Source organism: Hippocampus zosterae, chromosome 13 (genome assembly GCF_025434085.1).
Source record: "Hippocampus zosterae strain Florida chromosome 13, ASM2543408v3, whole genome shotgun sequence".
In the NCBI taxonomy this organism is placed as follows: Eukaryota; Metazoa; Chordata; class Actinopteri; order Syngnathiformes; family Syngnathidae; genus Hippocampus; species Hippocampus zosterae.
Window position 1 is genome coordinate 19,997,528 of NC_067463.1, and position 25,338 is coordinate 20,022,865.

Below are 25,338 nucleotides of genomic sequence, written 5' to 3' on the forward strand. Positions count from 1 at the left end.
GACCCGATCGCGCATTTGCAAGCATATACACACACGCACGCACGCAGGCGCCCAAATATGGACATGCGCGCATATGCACACACGCACGCCATGATGAGCAACAGCCAGAACGCCCCCTCAGATGAAACACACAGATTTTTATTTACCCCCATTTCCCTCTTTGGTATTTATTCCTTTGTTGTGTATTCACAAACGAGGAAATCACAAAATAAATTTTGTAGGGGGGCTGTAGAATTTATTTTGTGATTTCCCTGCTTGATTTTCTGTCTTGATGAATTATTATCCATTTTCGTAGTTTCATTGAAGGAATCATTAATTTACGTTTTTCAGAGGCAGTCATGAACGCCTCTTGAGTCGAACGGAAGAAGAGAAGGCACAGAGACGGACAAAGATGCAGTTGTATTTGTTGAGACTGTGAAACCCATTAATAAAATGTGCGTTTTTAAAAAACAACACCACAACGTTTCTTTTATCGGAGCTGAAAAAAAAAACATATTTAATAAAGCAGTGACACAGTTCACTGAACCAACAGCAAGTTACAACATTGTAAGCATGTCTCTAGCAAGGAGCCATCTTGGGGTCGACATATACATGACTAGCGGTGGGTGGCGGAATGGAGTTGCCAACACAAACTCTTTGTGGAACGTGCAACGTCTACTTGTACCAGGTATAGCGCTGGGCATGAAAACAGGGCCCAAAGTTTTTGGAGGAAATATTGGGATCGCTGAATGAGTGCAAAAATGATGGATAATATGAATCACAGAAAGTATCTCTACCTCAGTGTTTTCTCACAGATCCATTGGGATCTGAGACTACAGTTAGAGTCATTCAAACCAATAAAATTCATCATTGTACGAATATCACCACAGTCTTCTCCTCCAAACGCTCCATCAGGCTGTCCAGGGGCCCATTCTAACCTACGGTGAAAATGAAAAACATGAATTGACATGAGGAGTTGAGAATAAATAACGGTCGATGTGTTGCTCTGTCCTAAGAGACAGGATTGTTTGACGACAAAAGTGAAATGGAAAGTGAAAAACAGCCTGAATATGTTCAAACCAACAAGTTAACTTTCATTCATTCATTCATCTTCTGTACCGCTTGATCCTCACTAGGGTCGCGGGGGGTGCTGGAGCCCATCCCAGCCGTCTCCGGGCAGTAGGCGGGGGACACCCTGAATCGGTTGCCAGCCAATCGCAGGGCACACAGAGACGAACAACCATTTGCACTCACACTCACACCTAGGGACAATTTAGAGTGTTTAGTCAGCCTGCCATGCATGTTTTTGGAATGCGGGAGGAAACCGGAGCACCCGGAGAAAACCCACGCAGGCCCGGGGAGAACATGCAAACTCCACACAGGGAGGCCGGAGCTGGAATCGAACCCGGTACCTCTGCACTGTGAAGCCGACGTGCTAACCACTGGACTACCAGGCCGCCCGCAAGTTAACTTTAATTTGTATTATTTTTAGTCACCCCAGTGTCTACTGGTTTTGGTGTCGATGGTTCAATAGCGTCAGTCTGAGGGTGGTAACTGGAAGAGGTGGTGGGCAGGATGTGGGGGCATTCAGTAGGATTTTTCAGTAGGATGTGCGTCACTGAGGCCCCCTTTTGGAGCCAGACTGGGCCTTGCTGGTGAGCGCCTGGTGGCCGGGCCTACAACAAATGGGGCCCGGCTGGGTTCGGCCCGAAGAGACAATGTGGATCCTCCTTTCCATGAGCTCATCAACTATTGGAGGGGCTAAAGGGGTCGGGTGCGAAGTGAACCGGGCGGCAGCATAGGCAGGGATCTTACACGAGCGAATATAAAGACGCGCAATTACAGCCACAAGGCAACGAATGGATTAGGAATAAGCGAGAGAATTGGCACGGCGTGGAATACTCCGGCAGTGAGTCGACTGCCAGAGCGCCCAAATAAAGCATGTGTAATTAGTCACCAATGGGTGACAGGTGTGCAAGTGGCAAGCAGGAAGCCTTTTTATTAAAGTCACACCTGTCTTTGTTTACTGGTGTACCATTCACCCAGATCCAAATTCCCTCCTTCTTCTTGTCAGACATTCCAATCCATGCTGCTTTGGTGAACCCAGTGAGGAAAGCCTATGACAAAAAAGCAGAGCATATTATTCTGATTCACATAATAATAATAATCTTCCGAGCCGCTTGATCCTCACTAGGGTCGCGGGGGGTGCTGGAGCCTATCCCAGCTGTCTCCGGGCAGTAGGCGGGGTACACCCTGAATCGGTTAACCAGCCAATCACAGGGCACACAGAAACGAACAACCATTTGCACTCACGCTCACACCTAGGGACAATTTGGAGTGTTCAATCAGCCTGCCAAGCATGTTTTTGGAATGTGGGAGGAAACCGGAGCACCCGGAGAAAACCCACGCAGGCCCGGGGAGAACATGCAAACTCCACACAGGGAGGCCGGAGCTGGAATCGAACCCGGTACCTCTGCACTGTGAAGCCGACGTGCTAACCACTGGACTACCGGGCCGCCCAATAATAATAATAATAATAATAATAATAATAATAATAATAATACAAGGCGGCCCGGAAAAACATTCAAATACAAACAAACAAAAAAATTGAGATGTATTTTCTTTTCCATATAAATATACCTGTTCCTCTCTGCTGTTAATGATAACCAGGTCAGCATCTCTTTGCAGACAGTCCTGACGGCTGCTGTGCCAACTCTTCCTCATGGAGGAAATGTAGTAACAACTGAAGTTAAACTGTAGCCAGTCCTGTGGACAGATCTCTTCTTTTTTGCCTGCACACAGACATTTGTGTGGTTAGGGAAGTCACAGCCTCACCTCTGTGTGAAATAATTATTTCATAGTTAAAATTGATGCATTTGCTTCTTTGCTATTCAAAAACATGGCTGAGATAGAAGTGCAGAGAGTGAGCAGCGAGCCAACGGATGGAAGATTTTGCTGGATGATTCCCCGGCCAAGGATGTTTATTGTACTGTACATTGAAATTTTGGTCTTTGTCTGGGGCACCTGACATGGTCAGCCAACATCTCTTGCCCTGCTTCAGACCTCGACATTTGTATTTCGGTGTGTTTTACATACAGCCACTTCTCCTCCGATCAGAGAAGTGAGGCTGTTGTTGTAAGGTTTTGGCATTGAGCTAACTGGACAAGATCTGATGAGGATCACTTCCAAGGTGGTGTGAAGGATTATGCATTGATTGACGGGAATGAGTCCCGAGAAGAACCATTTTCTTGGAGATGCCAACCTGTAGCACTTTGTTTTCTTAAACAAAGTTGTTACTGGTGTAACCTGTTTTTTGACTATTTTGTGTGGATTTTTAAGGTGCGGGTCAAAATGACCCACAACATAATCCATCCATCCATCCATCCATCCATCATCTACCGCTTATCCGGGGCCGGGTCGCGGGGGCAACAGCTTTAGCAGGAAGCCCAGACTTCCCTCTCCCTAGCTACTTCTTCCAGCTCTCCCCGGGGGATCCCGAGACGTTCCCAGGCCAGCTGGGTGACATAGTCTCTCCAGCGTGTCCTGGGTCTTCCCCGGGGTCTCCTCCCGGTGGGACATGCCCGGAACACCTCACCGGGGAGGCGCTGAGGAGGCATCCGAATCAGATGCCCAAGCCACCTCATCTGGCTCCTCTCGATGTGGAGGAAAAGCGGCTCGACTCTGAGCCCCTCCCGGATGACCGAGCTTCTCACCTTATCTCTAAGGGAGAGCCCGGACACCCTGCGGAGAAAACTCATTTCGGCCGCTTGTATCCGGGATCTCGTTCTTTCGGTCACGACCCATAGCTCGTGACCATAGATGAGGGTTGGGACGTAGATCGACCGGTAAATTGAGAGTCATAATAATCAATGTGATTTTTTTTCAACATAATATGAGGGTTAAATGGGCTTCTCATGTTTTTTTTTAATTAACATTGTCATGAAAATTATATCTTGTGATAAATGTGCCGACTTCGAGATATTGATTTTTTGGGAACCGTGGGCCTGTGAAGCCCTTTGAGACAATTCCGTGAATAATAGCCATACAGTATAGATAAACATAACTTTTTTGCTTACAGTATTTTCATGCTTTCTGAAGACTGTCCATTTTTTTTCTCATATGTGATGCAACACAGTCAAGTCAATGTCTATCAAAACAATTTAATGCTTTTAAATGTGTGTGTGTGGAGAGGTGGGGCTGGGGGTGGATCTGATAATAGTAGCATTAACATCTGCACATAAAACAATATATGCATAGAAAAAAAAAAAAAAATAGCAGACAGATTGGGACATGATTTGGCAATCTTGACGTAATTTAGCCACACTGACAACTACAGAAATTGAGGAACAAGGCAATGTCTTTACGTTCCCCCCCCCAAAAAACGAATTAGTGCAAACGCTTGTCTTACTGAATTGTATGACCGGTAGCTGAGCTACAAAGATAATTAATGAAAAAACAACAACAACAAAACATTTACTCAACCTTTATGAGGTAGCTCTCTGTGACTCAGTCTGAGTGTGATGTTGAGAACGGCTTGAAGGACACACAGGAGTCCAAACCCCATCAAAACCACAGAGGCATGTTTTGATTCTGTCAAGACACACGCACACAGTTAAAATCAGCAAATGCAGTATTTAATAATGGTTAACAGAAAAGGAAAATTTAATTGTTCAAGACGGATGTTAAGCCAACTAGAACCAAACAAATGATAAGTCCTATTTTACCTACTTGGCAGACGCTTTTCTCTCATGTCTCCATGTCCATTTTCCGGAATCTGCTCATATTCACCGACTTCAATGCTGACTTGAGAACCACGAGATTTAAACACCACAGCCATGTATAAGCAGATGCAGTCAGGTAGGATGTTGTTGCCTCCTGGTGTTGTGTACAAGGAAATATTTCACCATATCCTTTCTGTCACAAGTCTTAAACCACGAGTCGGGTGTGTCTTAACCTCCATGGCCGAACCCCCCTGAGACTGATTCACCGAACCCCTGGGGTTCAATCGAACACAGGTTAAGAACTACTGATCTAAGAACTTGATGGTGGCACGGGCACGCGTACCGCACGCGGGTTGAGAGGGAATAAATTTCATCGGTGCTGTATGTTGCACATAAAGCACATTTGACAATAAAGTTGTACTTAACTTGATCCGTCTTTTTTTCCCCCTCTTCCCCACAAACAGAATATATAGTCACGTGTGTGTGTGTGTGTGCACTTGTCTATAAAAAAATTAGAAATACTACACATTTTTTGCCAGTTTTTTTTAAACAGATAAACAAATAAAATGAGACACATTTAATGACAAATATCAGCCGTTTTATTTCTCTGTTGCAAAGTTGAACAAATATGAAAGAACCAAGTATTTTAAAACATACAAAGGTTCTGCCTGGAATGTTTTAAGTATTAAAGGACCAACTAAATGTTAGTTTCGTGACATGTTTTAAATGAATCAGCTGATTAATCAGTCTTTGGATTTTTTCTATGGCACATAGGAATCGGCATCGGCCTTAAAAAAAAAAATCCACATTGATTTCATTGTGGAGGAGGTGGTGGTGGGGGAGGAGGAGGAGGAGGATGGAATTTTGAGAATGGGACAGAATTTGGTAGCCAGAGTGGAGAGGTGTATGATGGACTAAAAAATGATGGAGGGGGGAATAGTGGAAAGGAGATTGGGGGAGGAGGATGGGGTGGATAGAGGCAGGGAGGCGCATGGTATCCTCGGGGAACATCTCTGCGCAGGGGTGGCTGACTCGAGTGACGAAAAGGCGGTTGGTTGGCGTTTACATTGGGATGACTGAATGGAGCACGCGGACGTCTCTGTGTTACACGTTGAGGCGGAAGACTGTTCACTCTAACACTTTCTATAAGGGGACAAAACATTCCGAATGAAGCCATGAAAGAATCGCTTCCATTCTTCTAAACGAGAGGACAAAATATTTTTTTTAACATTCTCACCTGTGTTGTTGTGCTGCTTTTTTGTGTTTTTCACTCTCCTCTTGGCTTGCTGCTCCTTCTCATCATCGCTGTAATCTAAAGCCTGGAGAGTGAAACAATCATTAGCCGTACCACGGTGAAAGAGAAATCACTTCCTTTGCATGCCTGAGACATGCATTCCAAATTGTGCATCATTTGCAGGGGTTATACTTGAAGGTATGTCTAAACCCCTACAATGTAAAGTTATAACCCACCGGCCTTGTTTAATTTACCGTATTTTCCGCACTAAAAGGCGCACTGGATTATGAGGTGCACCTTCAACGAATGGCCTATTTGGTAATTTTTTTTCAGATATTGGACGCACTGGATTATAAAGTGCAATTTACAATGCATCCACTAGATGGAGGTACGCTCCTTCTGTTCGACTCGAGAGGCGTTCATTCCTGCCTCCGAAAACCGCAAATTAACAATTACTTCAATGAAACTACAAAAATGGAAAATAATGCATCAAAACAGACCATCAAGCGAGGAAATCACAAAATAAATTCTATAGCCCCCTACAGAATTTATTTTGGTATTTCTGAGAGCGTAGCTCCAACAGAAGGATCGGATGTCAGAAAAATGTAGGAGACTGGACTGTTTTGTTATTTATTCCTTTGGTGTTCACAAACAAGGATATCTCAAAATAAATTCTGTAGGGGGGGGCTATAGAATTTATTTTGTGATTTCCTCGCTTGATGGTCTGTTTTGATGCATTATTTTCAATTTTCGTAGTTTAATTGAAGGAATCGTTAATTTACATTTTTCGGAGGCGGTCATGAACGCCTCTCAAGTCGAACGGAAGAAGAGAAGGCACGGAGACGGGCAAAGACGTACCTGTATTTCTTGAGACTGTGAAAACCATTAATATAATGTGCGTTTTAAAAATCAACACCAGAGCGCTCCTTTTTTCGGAGCTGCAACAAAAACTTAGTTAATAAAACAGCGACACAATTCACTGAACCAACAGCAAGTCATGACATTGTAAGCATGTCTCCAGCAAGGAGCCAACTTGGGGTCGACATATTACCGACCAGACACAATGCACACCGGATTTTAAGGCGTGCTGGGAGCTTTTAAGAAAATGGAAGACTTTTCGGTGCGCCTTGTTGTGCGGAAAATAAGGTAGTGCTAAAAAAAATCCAGCAAAACAGGTCAAGGGGTGTTCGGGACTTTCTTTTTAGCACCAGGCTTAACTGACAATCAAAAACATAATTTGCTTCAACACTGGCATTTTAACAACTTGTGCAAATATTCAAGCAGCATAATGTACCTCGACTGGGGGTTCTTGATCATTTTTCCAGGATGCATCTGAGCCCTTTAAACTGCAGGGAAAAAAAGAAATATAATAACACAAAATTGTATCAACAGGGGAAACACGATGCGCCATACGCTCGTGAGTCTATGCAGTCACCTTTGAAGTTGTTGCAGGAGGACGTATTCAGTATACTCTTTCATCTCTGGAGCGTAATAAACAATTTGTCCAAGTGTCAGCGCCTTACTGCTGAGATCATCAGAAGAGTTAAAACGCAAGATATACAGAGGTCTGGATACAGGACCGAAGACTTCAAAAACCTGAGTCACACAGAAAAGGGAATTCAAATGTACTGTATTTCCTGGTTAGTCAGTAGTTTTGCATAACATTGTCCAGTAGGTTAAAAAAAAACTTTTTATCAAACCCCAATTATCATTCATTCATTCATCTTCCGAGCCACTTGATCCCCACTAGGGTCGCGGGGGGTGCTGGAGCCTATCCCAGCCGTCTTCGGGCAGTAGGCGGGGGACACCCTGAATCGGTTGCCAGCCAATCGCAGGGCACACAGAAACGAACAACCATTCGCAACCACACTCACACCTAGGGACAATTTAGAGTGTTCAATCAGCCTGCCACGCATGTTTTTGGAATGTGGGAGGAAACCGAAGCACCCGGAGAAAACCCACGCAGGCCTGGGGAGAACATGCAAACTCCACACAGGGAGGCCGGAGCTGGAATCGAACCCGGTACCTCTGCACTGTGAAGCCGACGTGCTAACCACTGGTCTACCGGGCCGCCCCAATTATCAGTGATATATAATATTACTGATAATTGGAATATCAGTGAATGTGGCACGAGGAAAATACACATGTACACTGTCGTCGCACACAGGCGTTGTGATGAGCTTAATGTGTGTGTGCACTGACAGAACACGGACACACAGTCCTGCTACGTTAAAGCATCCGTGAGAATATTGAGAAAAAGTGCTGATAAAATAAATAAAATGCCAGCGTTGACCTTATCGATTAAGTTTATATTGGGAAACCTCCACAAGTCACGACACCATCCCCCCTGGCTCTCTTATACAGTCTCAGAGGTTAGCAGCCAATTTAGCACAAAAATCCTTCTTCTCATCATCACTTCACTCATAATTTCCCTGGCTTCCACTGCACACCAACATTAAAAATAAATAAATAAATAAATCCTCGTCTGACCACTCGGGTGGTGTCCGTCCCCCATCCAGCTTGGGTTCTCCACCAGGGGCCAGCAAGCTTGAGCACCACAGGCACGATTGTCACATTTACGTTCCAGGCTCTCCTCCAGCTCCTCTCCGAGCCCTTGGTAATTTCTCTAGTTTCTAGTGTTCCTTCTTTCTGATGGTTTCCATCAACTTGGGATGGCGACATCCACTTCCACTTTTGTGTTGGATAATGTTTTGGGTCACAAATGTAAACCTCCCCATGATAGGAGTGAGGGAACAATCAAACAATCCAAATACAATACAACAGGTAGTTTTGCTCTGTCATCAGCCAACCTTGCCCAAAGCTCGTCGATCGGATCGAAAGATGATGCTGTCATCATTTAAAGCGGGCGAGTCTTGCAGAGACTGGATTATTACTGCAGAGACAGGACATATGATGACTTAATTGAGAAAATAAACAACAATGAAAGCTATGTGTGTGTGTGTGTGTGTGTGTTTACTTACTGAGCTGTTGTATGATGCTAGATACTGTTCCCACTGGCTTTAGTTCAACATCATCTGGTAGTGACACAGTTAGCTCTTCCACCGCTGGCAAATCCTGCACAAAACTATCAGTTAATGTGTTGCATTTTTGAGTATATGGCTTTATTTTTTTCAGGGAAAGAAAAAAAAACTCTACAGTGGACAGTTGGCCAATATGGTACTTCTTCAATTACATATGGCAAACAAGTACACCAAAACGACTAACCTCAAGTAAAATTTCATCTTTTGTTTTGAAGGGAGCTGGTTGGCTTAAATCCTCGTCGTCAGCAGCATTTTCAAACACAGTTGGAGATGAAAAAGATGATGATGTAGAGGAGCTGTCACTAAGAACAGAAAAGAACCAACTTGACATATAAAACATTTCCTCCGTGCAGTTATATTATGGTGTTCTCATACCTGTCGGAATCTTCTGACGCTTCACTACCAAAGCCCTCCATGTTACGCTCACACACCAAGGATGGCATTGCTGCAGCCGACACTGTATGTGCACATACGTGTGTCTCTGGATTCTGTTGCGTGTCCACACAGTGTGATGTCACCGGAGTTTCCACTTGATAGGCCGTGTCTATCGCATTAGGAGATAGTTCCATCTCTTCATTCTTTTGCAGAATCATTTCCTCCATCTAAAAAAAAAGTTACATTTAAGATCGAGGTGTATAATAACCTCCCGAAGGACCCTCCTGAATAGACCTCATCAAATGTGGGACCTCCACCCCAGTCTGGCAATCCAGAAGCACTGTCACCGATGTCCATGTAATGTTGTAGATGCTTGTCAACCAATACAGACCCACACCTAGATATCATTGATACCTGGGGCTTTTAACCACCTCAGTGACTTCAACTCAAGAGATAGGAAAGGCCAGGTGCGTTAGTGGAATTGAGGTATTCAAAATATTCTTCCCACCGATTTACAACGTCATGAGTCAAAGTCAGCAGCACACCATCTCCACTATTCAGAGTATTTACAGTGGACTTGTAAATGTTGCCCTTCAGCGCCACACAATAAGATATTTATGGTTTAAATAATAAACATGACAGATGTCTGGCATGAATACCGAGATACGGGTATTACATTTTGTCCATTGCATTCAACCCCAGTTGTCAACAGAATGACTTATCGCGAACGAATAAACAAGCTCTGGCTTTCAAAAATAAATAATAATAATAAGCATTGTAATTATCTGGCAATTTATCAACCAGTTCATAACGTTAGTAAGGGTATGGTAAAACGTTGTTTTCATAGCATTAAAATCAATCAAACGCCAGCTAGCTCCGGAACAACATGCGACCATTTTGTGAATGCAAATACTTTGTTTTTCTGCTTACTTCCTTGAAATTTTACCGCTGGAAATTGCGGATTTGAGACAAATTTCGTTTTTTTCTTATCTTCTTTTGATTTCTTCTTCTTAGTACGATCAAAATCAAATATGTCGTAAAAGAGGCAAACTTATCACCACGATTGACCGTAAACAGTCAGGTTACTATAATGTTTTTTTTTTTTTGCTTTAACCATTTTCAGTACAGAAGTACATCTACTTTTGCACTTAGTAAACTCTATTACAGCGAGTTGGTACTAATTTGAAACCTGACCAACTTTATTCAATAAATACTGACGAATTGTATCAAGCTTTCCTAAAATAATAATAATGGATATCAAAACCACTTGTAATAAATTAAATAGCACAGGGATTCCTACCTTTTCTCGTGGAATTATTTTCTTCTTCTTCTTCTTTTCTACTTCTTCTTTTCTACTTCTTCTTCTACTCCTACTACTTCTTCTTCTTCTTCTTCTCTTGTCCACCTGCTCCCTCCTCGTCCTCTCTCTCCGCCGCCCATTCGTTTGTGTTTCCTAGCTTGGCATTACTGCAGTGTACCGCCATGAGCTGGACGAGAGTGTTAATAATAATAATAATAATACATTTTTTTATAAGCGCCTTTCAAGACACCCAAGGACACTTTACAATAATTTGACTAAGACGTGCAAAAATTCATTTAAAAAGTACCATCACCTAAAATTTCGGTGAAACAAGGGGCATACTATTGTATCGGTTCAATGTGGACAACACAGTTTTATTTGAAAAACATTTTTCATCATTCGTTTTCTCTTGGTGTTAGCCAATTGAAGGAAAAAAAACCCCAACTAATTTTGGTAAACCAAATGTGGCCGCAGCATAGCCCAGTCCAACAGAAACTTGTGCCTGCCAGTTCTTCTGTCAGGTCGTGATAGTACAGTGGTTAGTACTCGACGTTGTGGCCGCAACTACCTTGGTTTGAATCTGGGTCATGATATGTGCAAAGAGCAGACTGCACTTCATCATTTGTAGTTGACCGAAAAGTTGTTTTCACACCAGCCTAAACTGGGAGACCCAAAACATTTTGCTGATTTTTTAAAGTACATCATTTATTATTATGTTTTGCACCACAATCGCAAAAGCAATCTTCACGTCCTGCAGCTCTTTGGGTGAGCGTAGCCTAGAAAGGACAACATTTCGGACCCTTTTACAGCTAATGGCCATATTACCCTGTGTACGGCTCATCTAGTATAATTTCAACAGATAAGTAGGGTACTCTCTGGTTAGTTTTTGAACGGGTGACCAGTGCCGGTGAGCTTTTTTACCTCCGTCAAAAGAAGTGGAAAAATAAACGGTCTTTTATCTTTTTTATCCTTCAGTTGGTATTTACACATCAGCTATAACTGTGAGACCCAAAACCTTGATCCATCCATCCATCCATCCAGCTTCTATGTCTTATCCGGAGTCGGGTCACGCATGCAGCAGCTTTACCACATGGTGGGGACATGCCCGTAACACCTTACCAGTCCGAGCCACCTTATCTGGCTCATCTCGACGTGAAGGAGAAGCGGCTCGACTTTGAGGCCCTCCCAGTTGACCGAGCTTCTCACCTTATCTTTGTTTCAGATTTGGAGGTGCTGATTTTCCATCCCAACTGCTTCACACTCGACTGCGAAATGCTCCAGTGGGAATTGGAGAGCCTTGTGTCTTCTGCGGACACAATGAATGAACAGATCGTTCAACCTACTGGAGCAGTTTTTACTTCCTCCCCGTTTGTTTAACTCAAGAGAACAAATGCAGTCATGTAAAGACGAAAAAAAAATACGTTGAGACAGCAGCTTCGGTAAAACTCATCAAGTGCTTGAAGCTTTATTTTTTATTTCTCTCACATAATTACAGACAACTTTACAGGAAGCTCATCACTGTTCCTTTCTTTCCAACTTGGTGAGGCTGCAAACTGTGGAACTGAAGGGTGATCCTGTGAATCAAAAATAAATAAATAAAAGTTGTCAAGCATGTACCAAAACTTTAAAAAATATTAAAAATACCCAGCAATCAATGGCGATGATAATAATTCTGATAAATCCTCAACAAGGATGAAAGTAGCAATTGCTTGTAATCACAGATTCAGCAAGATATCGTTCAATGCAATGGGGGCTTATAACCGCCGAGAAAAGGGGGTGAAAATAATGAAATAAACAAACTGCTCCATGAAACAAAACCTGGCGTAAAAAAATAGCAAATCTTTACACACCTGTCTTCAGTAAGAGCAAGCTCTCTGGTCAGAAACTCAAAGAGCTTAGCGCTATGCTCCTTATTCTTGTCAGCAGTGTCAGTCACCCCGATAGCAGATACGGACAGCGCCACACAAGGAGCGCAAGATCCTGCCATCAACATTGGTAACCCAGGCTTCACGATCAAGTGCATTCTCTGTAACAGAGCAGTAGGTGGGATAAGTCATTCACATCATTGATCAAAAACTTTACAAAGGAAAAGCAACCACAGCAGCGTATTGTTTACAGTAAAATGGCAGGACGTGGGCACATTGCGGCTCCTCTATGTCGCGACCAAACGGTGCTTGTGTATTTTTCGTCATGCTTGTCAGTCTTTTTACCGTCCTCACCATGCATGTGTACATATCCCAAGGCACACATACAGCCTTAAGAAACTATGCTTCATCTATTTTGGCAATGTCAGTGAATCCTTATGGTGAAACTAAAAGGCGCATCTGTGCACTGTGAGGTTGATGCACTAACATCCACCGGGCCGCCACAAGTACAGATATTGTTAAATACCTATTGTCCTGTTTTTTTTTGTTTTATACTACTATTTGTTTGTATATACATTCCGAGGTTTTACTTATGAATTTGTTTAATTTATAGATCTATTTTAGTTTATTTTTAAGCTAAATGATATTAGCTCTGAGTGTTTGAAATCTTCCACGTTCAATAAATACATATTCTTAATCTCTCACTGTTTTAATTCTTCGACGTTCAATACCATTTTTTTCAAGTTCTGTGCATTAACAACTTCTTTTGACCTGTTGTGGGTGCTGTTGTTAACAATCCCCCCAAAAAAGCCTGATATGCTCACGCGCGCCACGGATTGCGTAAAACAGTGGGGCTGGGATGGCGCAGTGTTGACAGATCCTGCTCTAACTGAGGCAGTTGGAAATATGGTACATAATTCAACCATAGTTCAGTCCCTTTAAATCATGCATGTCCAAAGTCCGGCCCGCGGGCCAAATCCGGCCCGCGGTCGAATTTCATCCGGCCCTCGGCCCCTGTCATAAAATCAGTGCCGTCTGGCCCGCAGGTTGGGCGCAATGGAACACGTGTTGCATTGACTGAGGTCTCGTAGACTGGGGAGTGATGTTTCATAGAGTACTGCTTCCCTCTAGTGGCTAAATGAGTAATAGCATTCAATAAATGAGTAATAGCATTTAGACACTAGAGGGCATCACTCACGAATTAACAAGACATCACTCCGTGTTTATATTGACTCATATGTCATATTTCAAATGATCCTTGCAGTTGTGGATATGTGTATTGCTTGTTCATTTCCCTGTTGTTCGAGTCAAAGGTTTTGTGACTATTGAAAAGTCATGGTGATACATTTTATGTTTCAAATCAATCAATTTGCACTCAGGAGACTTCTGTTTAAGAAAAAGTCAAGTGAATAAGCAGTTGCATGTGATATACCTGTTTCAAATGAACCAAAAGAAATTCTTAAGATTGTTGAAATTAAAATAAAAATGGAAATGTGAAACAGACTGGCTTACTAAAATTTGTTGAACAATATTGTTGTTCAATGTAAAGAATGTCAGCCAAGGTCGGCCCCCCGACATTTTACCACATAAAATCTGGCCCCCTTGGCAAAAAGTTTGGACACCCCTGCTTTAAATGATCGCATCAAGACTAAACTCAATTTTGTAATTCACTTTGCCAGTACAGTATTAACATACAGTTCGATTGACGTGACGTGGCAACCCGCGAAGCAATTGCTTCATTTGAAAATGTGTCCAGAAATGTTCACAAGAGTAACAACTCATAACACATATCTTTTATCAGATATCCTGTAAATCCATCTTGTTTTTTTTGACTGAGAAAAATGAAATTGCGAGTAGAAACTTTGAAAAATGTGCAATGATTAAATTTAACAAAGATATTGTCCAAGAATGCAATGAGTAATCGTTTTTTTCTGTGCTACTCTATTGTAAAATTACTCACGTCAACTGGCTTTCCCAAAACAGCCGCAGCGAAAGAGCTGAGCTTTTTCAGAAACTCTTCGGAGAATGAGCTTTCTGGTAAATTGCTCTGCAAATCGACAAAGGGCATATTTATCGGTGTGCTGGAAGCAATGGATTAGACTTCCTGCCCCGATCTCCTTCTTTGACGATGTGGTCAACCTTTGCATTCATTGCTGCATTCGCAGAAGGTGGGAATTCGGACTTTCTGGCTTTTGGCCAGGGAAAGTGCACGAGAGGGCTTTGAACTGAGAGGTCCGAGTACCTGTAGCAAAGTCGAAAAAAATGGCGATCCCCATGGAGAGACAGACCGTGAATGGCAAGACATAGTTTTGCGTTTTTGCTTTGCGAAAACAATTTATTGGAATCAGCTATCTTTGTTGTTTACATTTGCCTTGAAGTGGGGCAATCCGAGTGGGACCTCGACTATTCCTCGCATTCTTCGAATGCTGCTTGAGTAACAAGGGATTCTTATTGTGCGCTGACTCATACGTCAACATCACTGCCATATTGGATGTGATTCACTGGAGACGGTGCATCAAGATAAAAACAAAACAAAAAACCTACGGTACAGGAAGCCTTTGCTCGTTGAGGACGTGAAGACCTAGACGCAATGTTTAACCGGGAGCCACTGACTATGTTTTCCATACACTTATTGCGTGTCGTCTGCGTGTGTACATGCAACGATACTTTGTACTTCATTTTTTAATCCAGTGAATGTGTTTAGGTCATATACTGTGTTTATATTGTGCCAATATATTGTGTTTATTGTTTTTCAGCAGTACAGTACTGATTTGTTGTGCTGTCCTTGTACCCTGGCTGTGTTTGTCAAGTTAACTACCTTTAAATAAAGTTATACAGAGAGGTGGGGGGGGAGAGAGAGAGAGAGAGTGAGAAAGAGAGAGAGACACACACACACACACGCGCACACGCACACACAGTAGACTGTACCATTATCCTTTCAGTGAAGGAATACAAATCAAAAGGAAACCTGCCACAATAACCCCTCCGAATGTGTTACGTAGAAAGTTACAAAAACTTGATAGTACGAATTGCTTGCTGCTCGTCGGTGCTTCCAATTTCTGCTTGTTAAAATTTTCGCGCACACCCGATCCACATAGTAAGATGGATTCTTCTTAATATGGCGGCCGTTTCTGTTGGTGTAAAGCGAAACTTTACTTTTTAATCAAATAGCATGACATTACTAGAATCTTCGGGAGTCAGGCATCGTCTGATCAAATTTAGCTGGACAAGGACACTCGGAAGCATCAAATTGATTGTCGGAAACAAGCGGCGTTATTTTGGGTTTCGTTTTGATTGTCAAACCCTGGGCTACATTCGCAGTTGATGCTCGTAGTCACTGACGTTGCTTTTGTTCCAACTGTTGTATTTTTACTGGTAAAGCCGATAGGTAAGATTGGACAACACTTGACTAATAAGAAAGGCGTCTTATAAGGAACGTGGAGAGCACATACTTGAGTCCGAATAGAACAGCGCCCCAGTGGACATTGACGTCAACTTACCTGTTAGTGAATTTCAGTGTTGTTTGGATGTCACTCCCAGTCAGTATAAGGAGGAATTTGGTTTGCTAGCACTGTGTAAGTACTTGTATCAACTTTATCTACCGTTCTTCACTACCTATGACTAAAGCTGTTAAAAATATATAGGCTATATGCCGTATTGAGACCTGTTTTTAATAATAATAATAATAATTATTATTATACCTCATGTCAAGGCCTAGTAAACTGAGCAGCAATGTAAAAAGATTGAAACAGCCACTTCCAAACAGTGTGGTAATTATTTTCTGGTCCTTGTACAATGACTAGCAATACTGGCAAATCAAATGGAGAAGATTCTTGACCTGAGCCAATCGGAGCTACATGAACTTCTGGATCACCCGGAAAAGGTGGCATCTATGGCCCACGAGTCTGACGAGGTGAGAGCTGAGATGCATCTCAGAAGTCACACGTTCAACACAAAGTGAAACATTTGTGTGCATAGAGTATTTGATTTATGTAAAGAAGATTAACGTTGGTTAATGTCAGAAAAGTACAACCGATCATTATCGAAATTTGCATGTACCTCTCTACCCATCCCCACATCAATCTATGAAGAATCCAGGAGATTGACACAATATGCTTGTTGATTTTATCTATATAGACATTAAGCCTTTTCTTCCCCATAGGCGTGTACTATAGAGAATAAGCTAAATGTTTCTAAAATTATTAAATGTGTAAAGAATAAAGTATTAAAATGTCTTTGATAGCATCTGCTGCGTTGGGTCTGTCTCAGTGACAGACTGAGACTGCTGTTGTCTTCTTCTCTGATCAAAACAATGTTGTCTTCTCCTCTGATCAAAACAATGTGTCCCCTAGTGGATACTCCGTGAATTGCACCTTATTAAACGTATTCATTCCATAGCTTTAAAGCATTTTTTTCACTTTCAACTCATTCAAACCCTTTGACATCTAAAAGCGTCCATTAGCACATAGCCGCTGCCTCCCCATGACGTCTAAAGACGTCACTCACGTTTTTTATGGAGGAGGGTGCAAGAGAGTCCGATGAAACATGGGTGTAGAGCAGGGTTGTCCAAAGTCGGTTCTGGAGGGCCGCTGTCCTGTCTGTTTTCCAGCTCTCCCAGGAGCAACACACCTGATTCACATCATCAGGATTGTTGTAATGCCGCTCCAGAGATGGTTGATGAGCTGATCATTTGAATCAGGTTGTGTCACAGCTGGGAGAGCTGAAAACAGTCAGTACAATGCCACCAATGTTGCAAGTTTTGCGGGTGCATTCTGACTGCAGCAATGTCTACCAGAGCTGTTGCCCATAAATTGAATGTTCCTTTGTCGGACATAAGCTGTCTCCAAAGGTATTTCAGACAGTTTGGCAGTACAATCAACCCACAGACCACCAGACGGCGTGTAATCACACCAATCCAGGACTTACACCTCCGATAGTTTACCTCTAAGATCGTCAAAGAGCAACCATAATTTGGTTTGCATAACCCAAAAATGTTCGTACCAACTGTCAGAAACTGTCTCACAGAAGCTCATCTCCATGCTTGTCGTCCCATCGGGGTCTCGATCAGACTGAAATTGGTCATTGTAACTGATTAGAGTGGGCAAATCCTCACATTGGATGGCATCTAGCACGTTGGAGAGGTGTTCTCTTCGCAGATGAACCCTGGATTATTATCCAGTGTATTATTGTTTTAACTTTGTGCATGTCTGATTTTTACTCCATGTTCAGAACTTGGTATGCAGCAATAGTTATTTTTAAAATGCTGGACAAAAGTTGAGACGAGCAATGGAATCCTTTTGTCAAGAGGTGTGTGCTATGTAGATTTGTTTGTGAATAGTCACACCAGAGTTTCCCTGTAGTAATTCGAGTTGTCAACTTTTTGGCTCACAATACAAAGCCAAAAAAAAAAAATGACCAAGCGACAGCTCTTAACTTGAAAGGCTCCTAACTTGGAGCACTTGTAAGTCAAGGTACCATTTGACTTGTTTTTCATCTTCAAGTATTGCTTCTTATCTAATTGAAGCTAAATAAAATCAAATTCTGTTTTCTGCAATCCCATTGCAAAGATCCAGAACATCCACTTGGAGAGAGAGATGGCTTTGGCATCCAATCGCAGCCTTGCCGAGCAAAACCTGGCCATGAGGCCAGACCTGGAGTCGAGAAGAGAAGTTCTGGTGGAGAGATATCTACAACTCGAGGCTATCAGAGAAACCTACAAAGAACACCACGCCATTATAGGTATGCTCTAGCAAAGGACAGAGTACTGTTTTTTTTCCACACTATAAGTCGCACTGGATTATGAGGCGCACCTTCAATGAATGTCCTATTTTGTAATTTTCTAAATATACTGTACTAGCTGGTTCGCCGCCCTACGGGTGGCTTCGTCAGCTAGTTCCTGCGGAAGGCTGGTAAGGTGGGCCTTCGGCCCACAAAAGTGTTGTTGCTTGGTTCAACTTTTTGTTCATCTTCATTGCTTATTGCGAAAATAAATGTTTAGCTCTACTAAATAACTAACAATTTCATTGCAATGCTTGTGGGTAGAGAACATTTTTTCGCTAAGATGCCTGCGCGATCGTAGTGAGCCACTGCCTGAGCGGCGCAGTGGCGGCGCGGTGAAGTAGGTACGTTTTGAAAAGGGACAGACGGAAGGACAGACCGCGTGCGGGACGACGCGCAATATATATAGAGATTAGGCGCATTGTATTAAAATACGCGATCTACAATGCATCCACTAGATGGGGCTACGCTGAAGGAAATGCCAACAGAACGATCAGATATCAGTAAAACTTGCCTAATAAACAGGATAGCTAACCATAAACGGTTGAGGCAGGTAAATAACCTACGGAGGATGATGATTTATTCGGTTGAGCCATCCGGAAGTAAACATTTCCGCGTATAGAAAATAAAGAGCAGAGAAGTTGCATAAAAACAAAGACGCACTACATCTGTAAACCTGTAAATCTGGAAAATACGCCAACTCAAATCCCATTCAAACAAAACTAAAGAATACCCGCCTGTTCACAAGACAGTTTGCTCAGGCTGCTGGTGACTCCCACAACCAGACTTGGTTTACACTGTCTTCACCGGAAGATCCTGCGCACTTAGGATTTCAATTCTTAAGATGTAGGGCACCAAATCACTGCTCAAACATGTAACATTGGCAGTCTGTGGACAAAGTCTCAGTAGCAATAAATGTATTATCATTTCACAATCGGACACAATACGCTCCCGGTGTACCTTGTGGAGTTATAGGTTGTCATTGCTTCTTAAAAAAGGTACTTTTCACAGATTGTCATCAGATATATTTCTTTTTACAGGTAATTAATTTCCCCACTTTTATGATTTAGTCATATCTTTTCTTTTTTTATTCCTTGGTCATCTGACAGATGGAATGATTGGCCAGGTGTCACCAGAAGCATTCTTCTCCAGACTGCAGACAGAGGGCAAAAAAGCAGAAGCCGAGTCCGAGGTCAGTGCTAAACTATTTAAATACGTTTACTTCACATATGAGTTTAATTCATTCAGTGATAAAACCTGTCACTCATTTTACTAAATCAGTACAGTGCAGCCCACATTCGTACCCATGAGCAATTTATTTTCTCCCAATTTTCTTCAATTTAAAAAAAAAAATCTATTTTGCAGAGATAGGTCTTGGCCGACTGTGGTTTGATCATAAAGAAAAAAATATTAATAATACATACAGTACGTCTAATTGAATACATGCATCAATTCATTACTATTATTATTACAGTAATCCCTTGCTATTTCACGGTTCGTTTATCGCGGCTTCAGTGCATTGCCGATTTTTTCAAACATATTCATAAAAAAAATATATATATATATATATATATATATATATACATGTGTGGCGGCCCGGTAGCCCAGTGGTTAGCACGTGGGCTTCACAGTGCAGAGGTACCGGGTTCGATTCCAGCTCCGGCCTCCCTGTGTGGAGTTTGCATGTTCTCCCCGGGCCTGCGTGGGTTTTCTCCGGGTGCTCCGGTTTCCTCCCACATTCCAAAAATATGCATGGCAGGCTGATTGAACACTCTCTAAATTGTCCCTAGGTGTGAGTGTGAGTGCGATTGGTTGTTCGTTTCTGTGTGCCCTGCGATTGGCTGGCAACCGATTCAGGGTGTCCCCCCGCCCACACCCCGAAAAGATCTGGGATAGGCTCCAGCACCCCCCGCGACCCTAGTGAGGATCAAGCGGCTCGGAAGATGAATGAATGAATATATACATGTACATGTATACGTATATACTGTACGTACGAGTATGTATGTATATATATATATATATATATATATATATATATATATATATATATAGAGGGCGGCCCGGTAGTCCAGTGGTTAGCACGTCGGCTTCACAGTGCAGAGGTACCGGGTTCGATTCCAGCTTCGGCCTCCCTGTGTAGAGTTTGCATGTTCTCCCCGGGCCTGCGTGGGTTTTCTCCGGGTGCTCCGGTTTCCTCCCACATTCCAAAAACATGCGTGGCAGGCTGATTGAACACTCTAAATTGTCCCTATGTGTGAGTGTGAGCCTGGATATTTGTTCGTCTCTGTGTGCCCTGCGATTGGCTGGCAACCGATTCAGGGTGTCCCCCGCCTACTGCCCGGAGACGGCTGGGATGGGCTCCAGCACCCCCCGCGACCCTAGTGAGGATCAAGCGGCTCGGAAGATGAATGAATGAATGAATATATACATGTACATGTATATATACATGTATATACGTACGAGTCATATAGAGCAACATGTATATTGTCTGGCGCTAAAAAAGTATGCAGAAAAGTACTTCATATACAAATGAAATTAAGAGCAGATGTTTGAATTCTTAAAAAAGATAAGTGTGAAAAAACACACGGATTTTGACCGACTCTGATGAGCGAATGCCCCATCAGTCATGAACCTCACCGCATGTCACCGGTCTGTCTTACAGGTTCTCGCCGATATATTTCTGGAGGGCTCTCTGCCATTGGACTCATTCCTTGACCGCTTCCTGCCTCTACGTTCCCTTGCTCACAAAAGACGTGTGCGGATAGAGAAATTCCAGGAGGTCATGCGACAGACAAGAGAGATTGAACCCGCAGCTACATCATCATCATCACCAGGAATTAGCCATGGCCCTCCAGTTAATCACTGGAATCCACAAATGGCAACAGCAGCAAATCAGCAGCACCAAGCAAACAACAAATGCCAGACCTCCACTTACTATAATGCTTCCCAACCTCTTCCTTCATCTACGGGGGCTTCCTGTGGCGTCCCCTACCTCCAATGTCCTTCTGCTCCTTCCTGCACTCCTCCACCAGTTGCGTTATTGGCAACAGGCACTGGCCCAGTCCTTCCCTCATCACAAGCAGTATCATCTGCAGGCTTACCTTTTGCTCCGGCGGGGAGCTCCACTGCTCCCAGGCCAGCATTTAGACCGATATCTTCAGCCCCTTGCCCTTATCCAACGCAGTCATCTTTTTCCGCCCCAAATCCAGGATCAGCTTTTGGCCAATACACACGGAACCCCCCCCAAAGCAATACTGCAGTATACGCAGCTTCATATGGTGACGGTGGTTATAATTATCCAGCCAGTTCTGCTTATTACAATTCTCAGTCACCAACCGAAAGACCAATTTGCAGACCCGGAAATGGAGTACCGCAGCCATATTTTTGAAAGTATCGACTGCTCCTTTTTCCTACTATGTCCTAATTCCACACACTTAATCCACCCTTTGCTGACGGGTTTCTCAGCCTAGTTGCTAACCCCCTCTTGTCTCTGTGTCATCTACTGTGATCTTTTCTTCAACTTTCAGATTTTAGGTTATTTTGTCTTTTAATATTATGGTGGTTTTATTTATTCCCGTAACCCCCACACCCTAGTCTCAGGTTGTTTGTGGTTCTTAAAACAGAGATGAGAGACTCTAAGTTATATGACATGACTTGAGTCAGACTCAAGTTTGCTATTTTTAGGATCTGCGGGTTTGCATGCCAAAAACTTGATTTGACTTGATTGGGACTTGATATCTAAAGGCGTTTCCACAAGAGACGGCCTCGCTTAGCCCTGGATGTTGGCTTTTCCACTGGACTTTTTTGCGGCTGGGAACTGCTTTTCAGAACCATCGGAGGTGGTTTTCAAACTGTGTTTTTTTTTTTTTGAAATGCAGGTCCGAGCGCGTCTGTGTCAAGCAAGGAACTCCGCCGCCCATGTCCTGGTTTTAGACCAGCCGCCCGCTGGCCATCTGCAAAGTCATAAATATACAGAATATACATTCATTCATTCATTCATTCATTCATTCATCTTCCGAGCCGCTTGATCCTCACTAGGGTCGCGGGGGTGCTGGAGCCTATCCCAGGGCAGTAGGCGGGGGACACCCTGAATCGGTTGCCAGCCAATCGCAGGGCACACAGAAACGAACAACCATTCGCACTCACACTCACAACTAGGGACAATTTAGAGTGTTCAATCAGCCTGCCACGCATGTTTTTGGAATGTGGGAGGAAACCGGAGCACCCGGAGAAAACCCACGCAGGCCCAGGGAGAACATGCAAACTCCACACAGGGAGGCCGGAGCTGGAATCGAACCCGGTACCTCTGCACTGTGAAGCCGACGTGCTAACCACTGGACTACCAGGCCGCCCCACAGAATATACAATAAATAGAATTTGGACACCATCGTTGAACCATATTTACTTAAAATTTCATGTGTACTCATGGGTGCATTTTGGATGATGTTGCAAGGGTGCATACGCACCTCTTGATTGCCGAGTCTCATTCACTTAAATGAGAGGTCTCCAGAGGCGAGCCTCCTCGTCGCCCCTCTGGAACTACCCATCGTTCCCCCAACCCCACAGGGAATGGCAGCTTTGGATGAACGCCGGAGGCCTCCAGATGCCGCAGAGTGAGGTCGATGAGCCACTGACTCGCAGAGGCGGCCAATTGAATGAGTTAGCTCTCCAAAATGAATGAGCCCTGGCGCCGAGCTTTGCATGCAGCTTGCGAAATCGCGATCCCGCACTTTCATCCATGTTACATATGTAATTGGAAATATGGTTCAGTGTTGTAAGACACAAAGAATGTCTGCTGTATGCACTGTATTTTTGTCTTGACAGTGGCTGGCTGTCTCACTTGTCTTAAAGCCGGAAAGTGATTTTATGTCTATGTGAAAACGTTTGAGCATTGTTGAGCTGCACTTTGCAACAATCAGAATCAGAATCATCTTTATTGGCCAAGTATGTAGAACACGCAAGGAATTTGTCTCCGGTATAACACGCTGCACTAGTATCATCGTAAACAACAAAATCATTGAACCATTTTAGAGTACACCAGTAGTTTTGTAGTACCATTTTGTAGTACAAGAAGAGTGACTACGTCAGTGACTGTTTAAGGAGTTAATGGCTAGAGGGAAGAAGCTGTTTAAGTGTCTACTGGATTTGGTGCGCATGGATCTGTAGCGTCTGCCTGAAGGGAGTGGCTGGAAAAGGTGGTGGGCAGGGTGCGGAGGGTCCAGGGGGATTTTCCGTGCCCTTGTCTTGATTCTTGCAGTGTGCAAGTCCTCAAGAGTGGGTGCCACATCGTGCAACGACAATTCATATTTACTATCTCCCCCAAAACGGTGGCTTTGACTCGCCATTTGCGAAATGTCATTAAACATGCTGCGAGTGTAAATCATGCAGCATAAGCTTGCACTGTTTCATCCCGCTGTGTGCCTGTCGTCATGGAAAAGCAACGGCGGCCTTGTTGTGTAGTGCTCAGCATAATGGAGTGAGGTAGTATGTATGGGGCTGATAGGGGCAAATGGCGTCATAAGTGACTTGACTTAAACTATATGACTTGACAAGTCATCTTTAACAAGATGACTTGTCAAGTACTTTGTACTTGACTTTACTTTCAAAGTACTTGTACTTTGAAATCTGCATTTTAACAGTTTGCCTTTTTTTTTTTTGAAGGAAAGAAAAACTATTTTTTTTTCCATTCACGGCAACCCAGTCAGCAGCTGTGACCGAATATCCACTCTTATTTCCCAACTCCTGAGTCACTTTATACTTTGTGTAGAAATATATAGTTGTCACCTCATTCTTTTTATCGATTCGGACAGCCAGCTCACTAGGTGCGCCTCGTCGCATATCAGGTGACCACGCATCTATCATGATACTCTGGCGCATTAAGCTCTCTGACTATTGTGAATAACAAAAAAAAAACACATTTTAAACGACCTGTATTTTATTTCCCTTGAACATATTTTCCGCCATGTTGTTTTCCTGCTTTCAATGCATTGTGGTCCAAATCAACCTGTTAAGTTAACATCAATGTACTTTTCCAAGTGCATTATAGGTTATTTTCATTGCGCTACATTTATCCTCCCTGGCCATTCGGACTCCCCTGCAAAATGATGTAACCCCTTAATAGTGCACTATATACTGTAGGGAGTGTAGGGCAATAGTGTGCACATTCTGACAGAGCCAGCGTCACTTGTTGGTGTGATTTAGCGGTGGTGGAAACAACTTGTAAGATCACTATTTAGAATGAATGGATTAAAGGCTTCATATTGGCACTTATATAATAGGTCTGTATGTAAAACGGTGGTAGTGGGTTTCGTCCATCCTTGTAATCATCCCTACCTGGGTCAAGTACCTACAGAGGCCCATTTAAGGACTGAAAGAAACAAGCCCAGGCTGTTTGGCGTGTGTAAACCTCCAATACACTACTTCAGACTGAATGTGAAATATCACGACACATCGCTTGTCTCGTGCGCACTTGTACTCCATCCCAAAAAAAGCTAACTCATCACCAGTCAATCTGATGATCCATGGTGGTTGTGTTGGCAGCTTCTAATGCATCACCGGTCACCCAAACACGCACACACGGAACATGCCAACATGGGTGGACTAAATTAAATTACATTAAATACAACACCCCTCTTCCTATCTCCGCTGCTGAGAAAAGGGTTTTTTTCCAAAACCGGTGACATCCTCCGGCCAAAGAGGACCACCCTGGTCTTCCTCAAGGGGAACATGCCCCGATTGGGGAACCCCACCTACAAAGTTTAAGGAGAAGAAGCGGCACAAAAAAAAAAAAAAAAAATATATTTTTTGTGTGTAAAGTTGTCCACACTGTTCATAATTTATAGTTTTTGTGTGTAAAGTGATCCATATACTGTTTCACAATAAATCCAATTGTGTGCTAACCTGTTGTACCCCCCCCTTTTTTTTTAAACAGTACTGCCGCTCATAAAATAGCGCTGATTTAGCGCTAAATGTATAGAATTCAAATATTTGCTCGGAGCAGAATGAAATCACTGTATACTGTTGCATGCCTCAGCGCACCGTCACT

General features: G+C 43.1%; 5 protein-coding genes across 6 annotated transcripts in view; 1 reads left to right on the plus strand and 4 right to left on the minus strand.

Annotated features, from left to right (window-relative positions):
- Positions 1-3,289, minus strand: part of LOC127612914 (RNA-binding protein 20-like) — a 30,946-nt gene extending 27,657 nt beyond the window's left edge. The window contains exon 1 of the mRNA XM_052083767.1: positions 3,285-3,289. The gene's annotated coding sequence lies outside the window, so the exon portion shown is untranslated. The remainder of the gene's footprint in view (positions 1-3,284) is intronic.
- On the minus strand, positions 635-4,865 carry LOC127612954 (CD209 antigen-like protein E). 2 transcript variants are annotated; one of them, XM_052083819.1, is made up of 5 exons: positions 4,708-4,865; positions 4,462-4,569; positions 2,620-2,771; positions 1,993-2,096; positions 635-917 (listed from the first exon to the last, which is right to left on the minus strand). In XM_052083819.1, exons 1-5 carry the CDS (start codon positions 4,814-4,816, stop codon positions 773-775), a joined length of 618 nt encoding a protein of 205 aa, XP_051939779.1. In that variant the 5' UTR covers positions 4,817-4,865; the 3' UTR covers positions 635-772. The 2 variants fall into 2 exon arrangements, with proteins under 2 accessions (XP_051939779.1, XP_051939780.1); XM_052083820.1 differs by lacking the exon at positions 4,462-4,569 and having other exon boundaries at positions 4,708-4,863.
- A 411-nt stretch (positions 4,866-5,276) lies between these two features.
- naf1 (nuclear assembly factor 1 homolog (S. cerevisiae)) lies at positions 5,277-10,782 on the minus strand. The gene is made up of 9 exons (XM_052083798.1): positions 10,651-10,782; positions 9,351-9,577; positions 9,160-9,277; positions 8,916-9,009; positions 8,745-8,827; positions 7,370-7,530; positions 7,229-7,280; positions 5,938-6,019; positions 5,277-5,843 (listed from the first exon to the last, which is right to left on the minus strand). The coding sequence occupies exons 2-9, from the start codon at positions 9,575-9,577 to the stop codon at positions 5,515-5,517; spliced, it is 1,146 nt and encodes a 381-aa protein (XP_051939758.1). The 5' UTR covers positions 10,651-10,782; the 3' UTR covers positions 5,277-5,514.
- A 1,303-nt stretch (positions 10,783-12,085) lies between these two features.
- ddt (D-dopachrome tautomerase) lies at positions 12,086-14,673 on the minus strand. Its single transcript, XM_052083825.1, has 3 exons — positions 14,476-14,673; positions 12,501-12,676; positions 12,086-12,224 (listed from the first exon to the last, which is right to left on the minus strand). Exons 1-3 carry the CDS (start codon positions 14,581-14,583, stop codon positions 12,152-12,154), a joined length of 357 nt encoding a protein of 118 aa, XP_051939785.1. The 5' UTR covers positions 14,584-14,673; the 3' UTR covers positions 12,086-12,151.
- Positions 14,674-15,472: 799 nt separating this feature from the next.
- On the plus strand, positions 15,473-22,253 carry vps37c (VPS37C subunit of ESCRT-I). The gene is made up of 5 exons (XM_052083805.1): positions 15,473-16,090; positions 16,319-16,428; positions 18,083-18,254; positions 19,403-19,485; positions 20,956-22,253. Exons 2-5 carry the CDS (start codon positions 16,336-16,338, stop codon positions 21,679-21,681), a joined length of 1,074 nt encoding a protein of 357 aa, XP_051939765.1. The 5' UTR covers positions 15,473-16,090; positions 16,319-16,335; the 3' UTR covers positions 21,682-22,253.
- The last annotated feature ends 3,085 nt before the right edge of the window (positions 22,254-25,338 follow it).

Excerpts from the sequence above, each read along its gene's own strand:
- LOC127612954 (XM_052083819.1), bottom strand. The coding sequence starts at position 4,816 with ATGGCTGTGGTGTTTAAATCTCGTGGTTCTCAAGTCAGCATTGAAGTC. Across the intron at positions 4,570-4,707 it reads GAGAGAAAAGCGTCTGCCAA|AATCAAAACATGCCTCTGTG; the intron begins GTAGGTAAAATA and ends GTGTCTTGACAG. Across the intron at positions 2,097-2,619 it reads TTAACAGCAGAGAGGAACAG|GCTTTCCTCACTGGGTTCAC; the intron begins GTATATTTATAT and ends TTTTTGTCATAG.
- naf1 (XM_052083798.1), bottom strand. The coding sequence starts at position 9,577 with ATGGAGGAAATGATTCTGCAAAAGAATGAAGAGATGGAACTATCTCCT. Across the intron at positions 9,278-9,350 it reads GCGTCAGAAGATTCCGACAG|TGACAGCTCCTCTACATCAT; the intron begins GTATGAGAACAC and ends TTCTGTTCTTAG. Across the intron at positions 8,828-8,915 it reads TAGCATCATACAACAGCTCA|TAATAATCCAGTCTCTGCAA; the intron begins GTAAGTAAACAC and ends CTGTCTCTGCAG.
- ddt (XM_052083825.1), bottom strand. The coding sequence starts at position 14,583 with ATGCCCTTTGTCGATTTGCAGAGCAATTTACCAGAAAGCTCATTCTCC. Across the intron at positions 12,677-14,475 it reads TTTTGGGAAAGCCAGTTGAC|AGAATGCACTTGATCGTGAA; the intron begins GTGAGTAATTTT and ends GCTCTGTTACAG. Across the intron at positions 12,225-12,500 it reads CTTGCTCTTACTGAAGACAG|GATCACCCTTCAGTTCCACA; the intron begins GTGTGTAAAGAT and ends TTTGATTCACAG.
- vps37c (XM_052083805.1), top strand. The coding sequence starts at position 16,336 with ATGGAGAAGATTCTTGACCTGAGCCAATCGGAGCTACATGAACTTCTG. Across the intron at positions 18,255-19,402 it reads AGAACACCACGCCATTATAG|ATGGAATGATTGGCCAGGTG; the intron begins GTATGCTCTAGC and ends GTCATCTGACAG. Across the intron at positions 19,486-20,955 it reads AAGCAGAAGCCGAGTCCGAG|GTTCTCGCCGATATATTTCT; the intron begins GTCAGTGCTAAA and ends TCTGTCTTACAG.